This window comes from Perissodus microlepis, chromosome 18, assembly GCF_051167445.1.
Source record: "Perissodus microlepis isolate ML-2025 ecotype Zambia chromosome 18, ASM5116744v1, whole genome shotgun sequence".
Taxonomy (NCBI): domain Eukaryota; kingdom Metazoa; phylum Chordata; class Actinopteri; order Cichliformes; family Cichlidae; genus Perissodus; species Perissodus microlepis.
Window position 1 is genome coordinate 15,246,482 of NC_140478.1, and position 13,641 is coordinate 15,260,122.

Genomic DNA, 13,641 nt, shown 5'->3' on the forward strand with positions numbered 1-13,641 from the left:
CTCTGGAATGAGAAGGTAGGTTGAAGAAGTGAGCGAAGCCTGTTGAGAGAACAGCCTCCAGCATTTTCTTGAGGTTTCAAGTGAAATTGTCAAAATGCAGTCATTTCCAACAGCTTTATATATGCAGCTACAGCTTAAACTGCAGTTCTACTATATATGGAAAATTTGGACTTATTCTGCAGCTTTACGATTATCATTACTGTTAACATTTTATATAGCAGTACATTTTCAGAAATTATAAATATTAAGTTGTTCATTTAGTGATGTTGCTTATCATTAAATGAAATGTGCAAACATACACGGAAAAACAGTTCATAAGGCATAAAGAAGAGTTTTTGAGCACCTTTCTGCTTCAACACAGCCTGAACTCTCTTAGCAAAGCTTTCTACTCAGTTTCTTTGGATTCATCACTTCATGAAACCTGTTACCACTGTTTTTCAGTCCAGTTCTTGTGTAATCTGGCACAACTCAGCCTTGTTTCCCCGTTTCACTAAGAATGGCTTCTTGACAGCCACCCTCTCACTCCAACTATTTCTAATGAGACCTCGGCAAACAGTAGAAGGATAAACTGAAGGACCAGATGCATCTTTCACTGGAAAATTTTCCCCCTAGTTTTTAAGAATGTGAATTTCAGATACTGTTCAGCTGCTGCAGCTTGTTTTTAGGCCTGCTACGTCTTCTTTTGTCCTGCACTTGTTCATTTTCCTCAGAATATTTAAAGATAAACTGCGCACCATGCCAAGATATGCCAACTTTTCAGTTAATACCTCTGGGAATCACCCTGTTGATGCGAAAAATATTTAATCACTGTCAGACTGTCACTTTTTGCAGATTCAACTAAAGAAACGGGAACAAATTATACGTTTTTGGCGAAGCGCTGCTAGTAATTTAAAAATTGGTTCTTTGCTAAGTTGTCTGTTATGTGTAAACACAACACGGGTTCATCCCTTGAGTTGCCTTTTTTATGCTTGAATGATTCACAGGTCAGTGTCGAGTAGCTTAAACAAACAAACAAAAACATTCCTCAGAAAATTGTCAGGTACAAGTACCGGTACTGGAAACGAGTGAAAAAGCTGCCACTTATTTCTAAAGCTCAAAAACATTTTAAATTTAGAATAATGTGGCTCGAAACTTTTTCACAGTATTGTATATGGGACATGGGTGCAATTGAGACATTTCTTTCCCAAAAGCAGCTATTTTAAAATAAAAATAAAGAAGGAAATACGATCTTACTAACCCAAAGATCTGTGCAAACATTCTGCTTCACTGACTCCATGACTACATTTTTTTAGCAGTTCCAGCGAGTGACTTAAAGCAGACATGCTTTAAGCCTGAGTCCTGTAGCTCTAGCAGACAACCTTATGAACCAATGTTTTTTATGGCCCCAGAGGGTGTCCTGATGGCTCAGCAGACAACATCACAGAGCATGTACTTTTCCTTGCATGTATATCTCCCTTTAAAAATGATCAAGAACCAGTCCAATCACCGTCGCATATGACATTCTGTATTGTCACAGAAAAAACAAAACAGCAAACAATCAAACCTGCGTACAAGAACTAAACTTGTATCGAACAAGTACTATGACAAGGTTGTGAGAGAAGTAGATCATTCCTTTATGAACAACCTGAAGTATTACTCAACACAAAATGTGACAATGCCATGCTGTTAGAGAAGTTGCCATTGTCAGTGAGTATATGTGGCTCTCGGGGAGATGGAGTTTGCAGAAAGACAGCTCACGCTTTGCTGTGCTAAGGACTAGCTGACTGTGGCAGGCACACTGAGAAAATCATATCCATAACCATAACAGTGTGACTACTCTCATATTCAAAAGGCCACTTTACAGCAGAATGGGCAAGAAAGCAAGGAAGATAAACACACGAGAAAGCCACGCCAAGGTTTGTGACAGAGAGAATCTACATGGCATTACGCACTTACGTGCATAGGGAAATTTAACAGGCTGGGAAATTACACTTCAATCCATTTAGCTTCATTTGATTCTTTTGGCCAAAAACTTCAACCACCTGCACTTTTGGTTGGTTGGTTGGTGCTTAATCAGGCATAAAAACACATCTACACTGACACTTTGGACAGCCACGGCTGGCTGAAGAAGTGTCTGTTCAGAACCTATAAAAAGCCGCGTCAGATCCAAAATACAGCTTGTCAGAAGAGGACCACCGTAGTGGAAATCTCATCTTCACAGCCCAGTGTGTCACAAAGCAATCACTCTGACTCTCCTTCTGTGTCTTACTCAGAGTCACACGGGGAAGTATTTTTCCAGATAGACACAAAAACATAGGGGTATATGTAGGTGCATTAAGACTGAGCCAGACAGGGTCGAGTACAACCTCTCTGTCACCTGAGCTATCCCAGTACAATTAGCAACCTTGTCCTTGTTAATTCACTAATTTGTGATTACGCAGTGCTCGTCTATTTGTGTGAGGATGCACTGCATAAACATCAATAGGATTAGGTTTCATTGATATTCATGAGCTAATGGGGGGGGGGGGGGGGGGGGGCTGTATAAGTGTTATTTACACGACACTAAGCTGTCTGGCAGATAAGGTTTCTCAGGGCCATCGCAATCAGATTCAATTTCATGACCTGTGCAATGCCAGAGGGGAAAACAGCAAGCGCTGCAGCTAATATTGGATAACTGAGTTTCCAACTGCAAACACTATTTAAAAACATGATTGTTGTTCTCTCTGACAGAAAATGCTAAATGTGACAAAACTATTCTAAGGTGGGATTGTGAATATTGATCGCAAAGCCTTAGCCAAAATGAGTTTGTGTGAAGTAAATAACTCAACACAAAAAGAATAAAAAAAAAAAACATTGATAAAACTATATTGATTTTTTATCTTTTATTTGAAAAGCAGAACATGAGTGAAGGTGCACCAAATCTTAGCTTAGGATGACAAGGACTGGAGAGAAAAAAACACAAACTGCACAACCAACTTTGCTATACCTATCGATCAGCTTGAGGAGGACAAACAAGGACCCAAACAAAAAAGCTAAAGTCTCCAATCTCTCAGTATCATTATGTTCAAGGCCTTGGGAAAAGCCTACAGGTCAATACTTGTGCAGCATAGGCTCCATGGGGTAGGACTGGCGACTTAATAAAGCAGACGTATTGTGTGTGAGCAGACGGGTCGATGTGACTCCCTCCAGATGCAATGCATTTTCACAGTGGGACAGGTTGCTGCACTACGCAGAGTGGGCCTGGAGCAGAGGTCAAACTATTCGCTTCATCAGCAGCCGAAACCAAAGAACAGTGGGAGAGGCAGAGTGAACACAGCGAAAGAACATATTATCAACCCAGGGGGACTCAGCTCAGAGATATCAAGGAGAGCTTTGGTTTTTGGGCGGATTTATATGCAGTTGAATATGCAGAGTAGGCGACACGAGTAAAAGAACTTCAGCCATTACAGAAACACACACACACACACACACACACACACACTTACCTTTTCATAGTAGCGCAGCTCATAGTCGAGGATGATGCCATTTGGCTGTTCTGGTTGAGGCCATGAGAGTGTGAAGCTATTCATGGTGGAGCTGATTTGGTGCATGATGGGAACTATTGAAGGAGCTGGAGGAGACAGAACGAGTAACACAAAATTAGTGCATTTCTATAATAACTGGCTTTAATTACACATTTTTCTCGCCCACAAGTGTTTGTTGGTTGTAGGTGGTTATTCAAAAATACTCAAATTCAAGATAATTAAACAGATTGGTGAGCAAGGGTAGCAACTCTGGGTTGTAAGTCTGACTAAACAGCTGAATTGCTCAGTTCTGTGCATGTTTGTCTGTCCTCAAGGCTCAATTTCATGAAACCTGGAGGTGAAGTTAGAAAATGTGGCTTTAAATGCAGAGCGCTTTCTCTAAAGTTAGGGGATTTGCTTTAGTGCATTTAGTTCAATAATTCAATCCAAATACTTTCAAACATGATGGTCTATGTTTTAAAAAATAGTGCACTTTTGAATTCTGTACATGTGCAAAAAAAACATCACGCTGCTGCACAAATACAAACTGAACTATTTCACCATCAGTATGCTTCTCAGAGTCCGAGCGGCTTAAACAGTGCAACTGCCTCTCTCATTAGTAAGCAGGTAAGCAGCTGAGTTAGAGCGATTAGGCCTGCTCTCTGCCATATTCTGGCACCGCAGGACCAAATATAAACTGGCTTTAGCCAAAACAGATCTGCCAATTTTGGCCGAGATTTGTGGGCGTGGACTTGGGCCGAGCGAGCAGGACTCTGGCTACCAGAATGGTCCATCACCACGAGCCTGGCAAGTGTCCCGCTACCATTGTGTTAGATTTTGTCCGCTGATGGGCAGAGAATTCAGGAGCATGAGTGTAGCCTCTACAGGATGCACTGGATCAGTTCTCCCTTTTCTTTCACGACTACTCATTCACACAGTTGTGTTAACTTAGACTTAAAAACTTAAATATCAACTTGTTTTCATTTCTGTCATTATTAAATTTCATAAACATTTTTTTTCCTGAAAATTCAGTGAGAGTATAGGTAGTAAAACTAAATAAAACAGACAGACTGTCTTTGCTACCTTTGGGTTATCAAAAAAATGAAAATATTGCACATTTTTATACTGATCAATCTTATGTTCTGTAAAAATATTTTTATATTAATTCACAATTTGCATCACAAGTTATTGTGAGGACTGCAGAGGCGTATTACAGCGATAACACTGTAAATACACGTTATTACTTTTGCCTTTAAAGAAAAAAGCACTTAAGGCTTAAAATCATTAAACTGATGAGACAAAATTATCATACTTGGCCACTTATTCATTCAGGAAATTGAACCATTATTATAAATGAGTGAGTCAGTATGTGACCCCACAGCAGTGAATTTAAAGCCAGATGTTTTCATTCAGTCAGGTTTGAGTAAAAAAACATTGACTGATCAAAATCTGGTCATTACAAAACCATCAGCTTCGAGGGAAATTGTGCATTTTCTGCATAAGCAGCTGTTACGTCCTACATAATACATACTGAAAATAGATCCAGTAGAAATCACTTTGCATTTTATATTATTCATTTAATCAGTTTTTGTGTTATTAAAGAAAAAGTCTTGGGACCATTTATGAGTTTTCTCTTTTTCATTTAGTTGAGTTATATACAAATAGATTGTGTTTGTTTGATTTCTTGTACACTTGCTTGTTGCATTTGAAAAGGTGAGGCCTGTAAAACCTTTACTGGCTTCTTTCCTATCATGCATAACAGTATTTGTATCTTCTGCTCAACTGTGTAAATAAATACGAAACTCGTGCATTTCATATTAAGATTAATCAATGCAGACATCTTGGTAATTCCAAAAGATTTGGGTTTTTTTTGTTTGTTGTTGTTTTCACTTGCAACAGTATACTCTATTATTAGTGATATCAGTATCAGTGATGTCCTAGTGAACCAAATTATAGAGCATAAAGGGAAAAAAGCAAGCTTTGCACCCAGCCAGTATATTCAAGACGGAGTCAATACAAGCAATGCCCCTGTTTGCATATGAACTGCATCTTTTTCATGTAATGAAACCCTTTAAAATCAAATCACTATAGTACCGTGATTGTTTTGACCCAGCTCCACCGTATATTCCATCCTTCAGCACAAGTACACCTGAACGCACACACACGGGCTGTCAATTAACCCCGACAGTAAGCAATTTCCTGCTCATCTCATATTTTTTTGCCCTCTGCAACTGTCATACCGCTATCATCTGTGCTCCTCTTCATGCTTCACATGTTGCTCAGAGATTGTATTATAAATAAAACTTGATAAAACTTGCACTGTGTGTGCATGCCGATGTGCCTGCGCTTATGTTTGCGTGCTGTGTTATATCTTACAACTCTGTGTCATATATTTGAATTTAAGTTAGATGAAAGTCTAAGAAGACTTTTTTTTTTTTAATTTAAGATAAGACCTCTGTGTGAACCAGAGCGGGATCTGATCAGCTGCAAGCATGTTTTTAATCTATATGGACTACAAGTGTGAAGTAAAATGAATTGAACTGAAATTAAATTGAATCCTATTTTTACCGTTTAAAATAAAAAAGGTGTCACGTGCTGATGCGGTGTCCCTCAGGCTGTCTTACTGCTTAGTATTACTTTTTTTACTATTTTTGTCACTGCTGTTATTTAGCGAATCTGTGTCGTGTTGTTGCTGAACGCAGTATCTAAGCTACTTTGACAATGATTTTTCTTACTCCCGTTTGTAGTATTAATGTGTGTAATCCCATTAAGACTTTAAATATCACAAACAGTGTCACATTGACTGTAAGCTTTGGGGGTTTTCTTTCTTTTGGTCCACATGGGACCCATTTTGCCTTCCTCTGGCTGGAGCTTACTTTCCAAAGGTCTGGAATTCTGTGTGGAAAAAAAAACCAAACGAGCCCAGAGCAAAATGAAATACTACTTCAGGTTTCAAGAAAGACAGGACAGAAGAGTCTCATTGTGCTGCTGTCTGGTAACAGATGGAAAGAATAGCTCAAAGAATCAAGCCAAAGGCTACCACAATGTCTTTTCATGCCAGATATGTCTGATTTAGACTTCTGTGGGAAACCTACGTCGTAAGCAGAAACCCTTTTTAACACTAACCTTCCACATAACCTGACACGCACCTCTCGAGAAATGTAACTACACGTCAGGTCGATGTGACCTGTAACTATTGTAATTGGCCAGTGTAGCGCCATTGAATCCTCCTATTAAGACCGGATACCCAGAGGGGGAAAAAATGTCCCAACATTTCGTGTTTTTTCTATACGCTTCCAGCACGGTGATTAATGTGTAACCATACATATGCATAAATGTAGCCAACCATGTCTGCGACAATGTAAGTTAAGTCATAGGCTCTATAAAGGCTCCACACAGAAGTCTGAATCAGAAATTAGGGGAGGATTAAAAGAAAACGGTAAAGATTTGATTACTTGTGCTGTAATGGGACAGATCAGTCATGTGGCAATGGAGCTGCTGATAGGCTATTACCTGTGACACGATCAATCAGAGCTGTGCTTGGACACTGAGGCCACAAAGTTTAATATTTCAATTTGTAACATGCGGAGAATTATAATATAATAACATGTGTAATAATCACATTTTGTTTCAGCTGGATTTGGCATCAAAGCAGCAATAAGAAGCCAAGCCCTCTTTATTTAGCTTTCTTTGTGCTGCAGAGAGTGCAGCAAGGACTACGGCACAAATCACAAGGCTGCAGTAACTGAAGCTTGTGCTGCAAAGTGAAGCAGTGAGCATATGCTGCATTTTACTTTGCACATCCATATATCACATTGTAGATACTGTAAATCTGTTTAAGCTGTAAAGTTCCATTCATTTGCACAGAAATAACACAAAAGATCAGAAAGTTAAGACACAACTTAAAACTTTATTTTGACATGTAGTTGCTCTTTCACAACTTTGGAGCTGCTGAGCGTCAGACTCATTAATAAATGATGCACCAGGATGTGTTTTCTTATTTCTGTAAAATGCATCAATCTGTGATCCAGGAGGAAACTTTTCTTTTTAAACAAAAGCAGCACAAATTATTTAATAAAAAATTAGACTGCTTAGCTTTAATGCACAAATCAGTTTCTGTAATGACATACATAAATAAGCCCCAGATTTAACTCCATCATCATAAAGTAATTCAAGCTGCTATAATGGACTCAATTAAAAGTTAAAGGATGAATTAAACCAGAGTTACTCATCAAACCAATTTGTGAAGACACAAGCGACTTTGATTATAAAATATATTCTGCCTACTGCTCATGTAAGTTCAAAGCCTTGGTGTTTCATATAGTCCTGGAAAGAAATCCCCACCCCCATGTTTGCAGGCATAAATACAGCCCCACACAAGCCCATGCTCTACATTGTGCGCCTATCAGCCACTTGGCTCGTGGCCTGCTCGCTGAGGCCTAGTCATCACTCCACCTGGTCTCCACTCACATCTTGCTGAATAACTCCTCTGTTCAAAAGGCAGCAAATGGCACCCTCTCTCAACTAAGTCATCTTTTTATCACAGTCCTTGGTGATTATTCCATTTCTTTTGCTTCTCTGTGTACTTCACTCTTGCATAAGCATTCAAGTTATAGTAGGGAAAAAAACCCTCTGACCTTTTTACATGTGTTTGCACGTAAATCATGTTTTCTAAGAAAACCAAGGTTATTCGACAGCTTCTCCAGCTTCGACTGGGGTTAGTATTTCTTGATGTGAATGTCAGATAATTTTGTAAAATGTAAATGTTGAACAAATGAATAGGCTCTGTTTATCCTGTCAGTGTGAATGGATTTTGTTCCGTCTGCCTCTCTTGGCTCTCACCTCCTGCCCCCGCCTTTCCTGCTCCTATACCCTAGACAGAGAGTGTAAGGGCTAAGCTTCACCTCAGTGCACTTCAGCCTCTCTGCTTCTCAGGCTAGTTCACGCTCCACTGACCAGGGCTAGGGCTGCCTGGGCCGCATTATCAATTACCGGCCACAGGCACACACTGTTCCTGACAGACCCCAGGGAGGGGCACTCCACGCAGAAATTACTGCAGCAAAAAAAGAGAAGAAAAAAAAAGAAGAAGAGGGGTGCCCGGAGTCCTTGTCCCAACCAAATTCATACAGAAAAACAATGAAATTGTTTTTTCTTTTTTTCCCAGCGATTCAGGTGTTGTGCGTCACTGATGGCCAATTTGGAGGAACAACATCCAATCAGAGCCTTTTATGTTCATTAACTAGTGCTAGAGGAACTCATACAGTACAAGAGCTGAGATGTTCTTGTTATTACTCCTTTAACCGATTTAGTTTGGCATAACTAATGCAGTTGTTGTTTCCCAAAAGCACAACACAGACTCTCAGTGAACTCAAACATCAGCTCAACTGGAATATTGTGATATTAACATGTACCCTTATAATATACATTTCCACTACCCTCTCTGAAGAGGAGAGGGAATTTTTTTTTTTTAAAACAGCTGTGTCCCACTGGACATACTGACTGTGCTCTGAGAAGAAAAGCAGAACAGGAAAAAAAAAATCATGTGCACATGTACGTGGGTCCTACCAGGCTACGTGTGAAGAGCCTGTCACAGACAATGTGTCGCGCCTATATGAGGGTGAGGTTCAGCCCAATGAAGCACCGCTGTCCCCACCAACTGCGTCCCCCACTGTCACCATGGGACGATGATGGTGACAGTGATTGGTGACTGTGTCCTGCACTCCTCCCTCCCCCCTCCATCCTTCCCATCCCTTGCTCCTGTGCTCCACTTTTATCTGGCCTCACTTGCAGCCCCTGGCTTTTAATGCAGAGCTCGGCTCACCATTAATCAAAGTCAAAGCCTCCAAGCTTCTGACTTAGACAGAAAGAGAGAGAGAAAAGAAGGAGGGACAGAGATGGGCCGGGACAGAAGCACGAGACAAAGTGATGAAAGAATGAAAAGCTTATTTTTTTTTCTGCAATTAATCAACTGTAGAATATAGAGGAGGTGAAGCACCACTTTGCATGTGTGCCACAAAGCTGAGGCTGTGGTTTCGCAGTGATTCCTCCAGCATGAAGTTGGTATAACTCTAATGTTAAACAGGAATGGTCAAAACTACTGCAGAGATACAGCAAATTTTAGTCTTCTTGGAAAAAGATCTGAAATCTTACATTTCCACAAAAAAGGTGTATATCATCCATCTTTGGAAAGTCCCTCAAAAGCTATAGTAGAGATTACATAACTGTTTCCACAAGGTCAGAAGTGCTACCTCAGACTAACGAAGTAAAGTTAATGTGTAAAAAGTGTGAAGCTCCCTTTGAATTATTAGTTAAAGGCTATTTTCTGTATCTTGTACAAGGCAGTCAAATTGTTTTATAAGGTCAAACTCAAAATGAGAATAAAAGTTTCCAGTCTCCTTTCTTTCTCTGTGGCCTTTTTCTCATTAGAAACAGACTGAGATGGCTATACAGGGAGTGCAGAATTATTAGGCAAATGAGTATTTTGTCCACATCATCCTCTTCATGCATGTTGTCTTACTCCAAGCTGTATAGGCTCGGAAGCCTACTACCAATTAAGCATATTAGGTGATGTGCATCTCTGTAATGAGAAGGCGTGTGGTCTAATGACATCAACACCCTATATCAGGTGTGCATAATTATTAGGCAACGTCCTTTCCTTTGGCAAAATGGGTCAAAAGAAGGACTTGACAGGCTCAGAAAAGTCAAAAATAGTGAGATATCTTGCAGAGGGATGCAGCAGTCTCAAAATTGCAAAGCTTCTGAAGCGTGATCATCGAACAATCAAGCGTTTCATTCAAAATAGTCAACAGGGTCGCAAGAAGCGTGTGGAAAAACCAAGGCACAAAATAACTGCCCATGAACTGAGAAAAGTCAAGCGTGCAGCTGCCAAGATGCCACTTGCCACCAGTTTGGCCATATTTCAGAGCTGCAACATCACTGGAGTGCCCAAAAGCACAAGGTGTGCAATACTCAGAGACATGGCCAAGGTAAGAAAGGCTGAAAGACGACCACCACTGAACAAGACACACAAGCTGAAATGTCAAGACTGGGCCAAGAAATATCTCAAGACTGGTTTTTCTAAGGTTTTATGGACTGATGAAATGAGAGTGAGTCTTGATGGGCCAGATGGATGGGCCCGTGGCTGGATTGGTAAAGGGCAGAGAGCTCCAGTCCGACTCAGACGCCAGCAAGGTAGAGGTGGAGTACTGGTTTGGGCTGGTATCATCAAAGATGAGCTTGTGGGGCCTTTTCGGGTTGAGGATGGAGTCAAGCTCAACTCCCAGTCCTACTGCCAGTTTCTGGAAGACACCTTCTTCAAGCAGTGGTACAGGAAGAAGTCTGCATCCTTCAAGAAAAACATGATTTTCATGCAGGACAATGCTCCATCACACGCGTCCAAGTACTCCACAGCGTGGCTGGCAAGAAAGGGTATAAAAGAAGAAAAACTAATGACATGGCCACCTTGTTCACCTGATCTGAACCCCATTGAGAACCTGTGGTCCATCATCAAATGTGAGATTTACAAGGAGGGAAAACAGTACACCTCTCTGAACAGTGTCTGGGAGGCTGTGGTTGCTGCTGCACGCAATGTTGATGGTGAACAGATCAAAACACTGACAGAATCCATGGATGGCAGGCTTTTGAGTGTCCTTGCAAAGAAAGGTGGCTATATTGGTCGCTGATTTGTTTTTGTTTTGCTTTTGAATGTCAGAAATGTATATTTGTGAATGTGGAGATGTTATATTGGTGTCACTGGTAAAAATAAATAATTGAAATGGGTATATATTTGTTTTTTGTTAAGTTGCCTAATAATTATGCACAGTAATAGTCACCTGCACACACAGATATCCCCCTAAAATAGCTAAAACTAAAAACAAACTAAAAACTACTTCCAAAAACATTCAGCTTTGATATTAATGTGTTTTTGGGGTTCATTGAGAACATGGTTGTTGTTCAATAATAACATTATTCCTCAAAAATACAACTTGCCTAATAATTCTGCACTCCCTGTACAAGTTCCTCGTATTCACATTTGAATTCCCGGCTAGAAATTCCTGCTCTGCCTCAGTTAGTATATGACAGAACAGAAAGTTATACTAGAATTCGTCAGCAGATCTTGTTCCGCAGCCCCATTCACTTCTGTGCAAAGGGGGGGGGGGGCAAACAAATACATATAAACATATTCGTTGCCACATGTACAAGTTGTTCTTTGTGCACCTGTGTTTTGTTTTTCAAGATGCTGCCACGCTACTGAACTGTGAAGCCTCTTAATAGCAACTCAGTGTCTCAGATGAGGGAAGCAGCCTATGTTGCCGTGCCTCTGTCAAAGGCATAGGTTCGACTGCCTTCCACCTTATTATCAGGGGCTCAGAGGGCCAAGCCAGCCATGACTACATGGTAATGGGCCTCTCTTGAACATCTTAAAGAGGGATCAGTTCAGCGCCAAGGGTTTCTGTCAAGGAACCATGGTTTGAATTATTTTTAAAATCACATTATACGTGGACGATTCCAAACACAGAAAAAAAATGAAGCACACACACAAGAAAAAAAAGAAGAAAATACCAATACTTTCACACAGGAACAAGCGCACACAGAAACACAAACGTATGCTTACTTAAAACATCACATAGAGACATCAGAACTGACAAGGTGGCTCAGTGGCATCAGAACCGACACTTTTATTTTTTTCCCGCCTGCAGCTAATACCTCATTTTCTGGATCCAGGGACAGGATCCAACAGTTATGGGAACAGACATTAAGTGAAATAAAAATGGCACACTGGAGAGAGCCTCAAGACCCATTTAAGATGATGAAGCTCTCAGACACCCTAAATCTTATACAGTGAGTGTAAAGCAACAAGAAACAAGGCAACACCCCAAAACAAATGGAAAGGCTGTAAACTGAAAAGACATAATGAGCAGTGTCTCCATGGACATGTTTGCCTAACATCTCATTGGGTTTTAGAACCCCACAGATGGCAGCTCTCTTTAATTCATCTGGTTGTTTGGATTTCAGTCTACTGCACTACATCTTAGTATCTTAAATGCAACTCGCCCAGTCAGACTTGCCCATAGAAGGCTTAGGATAGTAGTGTTTGCATTTCTGTGGGAATGGCTCTCCAAACAGCAACTAAGTGGAGGAGGATTGTTTGTAGATATACTTGGCATTCTGTGGTCTGAGGGATTGTTGGCACATAATCTAGGTCAAGAAGGCTGTGCTAGTAAGATCAGAGAAATGTTGGGTATTAGCTCCATAAAACAGCACCAGTCAAGAGGCTTTTGGATATTTATTTCATGAAGTGTTCACTAAAGCACCACATAACAATTCAGGGAACAGAGTTACCACATTTGAAAAGGTTGGGATAAAAAACCCCAACAAAAACACTTTGCAAGCAGCACTTTGTACAAGTTAACTGCCCAGGATGGAATAAATGAGGGAACACGGCTAGCACAGTGTAGTATTCACCACACATATATGGTTTTACTGCCCATATATATTTAACTCTGTGGCCATATTGTATTTAACTAAATCCAAAAGAGAGTTTCTTAATCTTTAAATTAAACAACATACAGTAAAAGCTATTATCCAGTGGCCAAGAAAGATAAATATGACTAAATTCAGGCCAGGCTTGAATGATGGTCTTAACGGGGGCAGTATATAACCTGTATGTCTTTATCATTATATGTGTGTGTGTGTGTGTGTGTGCGTGTTTGTTTCCTGGAGAGCAAAGGCTGTGAATGAACTCCTAAATCACACTATTGATCAGCCCTTCCTCCCAGACACACGCTGGGATCGAGGGCAGTTAAATGGCCTCTTTGGTGATTCACACTAAATCCCCTTACCCCCCTCCCTCACTATCCTCTCCTTTTCTTCTACTCCTCCACAGTCTCCCCTTGCTCCCCTCAACCTTGTCTTTTCATAGCCAGTTCATGCTACAGCCATCTAAATACTGCTGCATACTGTTTTCTGGATACCCTTGGTTTACCGTAATCACACGACTATTTATGGTAAACCCAAGTCGAAATGAAAATGCAAAGACTTCACCAACACAAGTGCAAACTTTTATCATGATCACTTAAACACATATCCCCTCACAGGTTGTTATCAGACCAGAAAGGCAATAACGTAACACTGCCCTTGACAAACAGCCTATATTTCA

At 40.5% G+C, this 13,641-nt stretch overlaps 1 protein-coding gene across 2 annotated transcripts in view; it reads right to left on the bottom strand.

Moving 5' to 3' along the window:
• The window catches only part of ephb1 (EPH receptor B1), a 170,785-nt gene that overhangs the window by 41,171 nt on the left and 115,973 nt on the right, over positions 1-13,641 (bottom strand). For both annotated transcript variants that reach the window (XM_084912542.1, XM_084912541.1), the window contains exon 6: positions 3,465-3,589. In XM_084912542.1, coding sequence (XP_084768668.1) covers positions 3,465-3,589 — 125 coding nt within the window. The remainder of the gene's footprint in view (positions 1-3,464; positions 3,590-13,641) is intronic.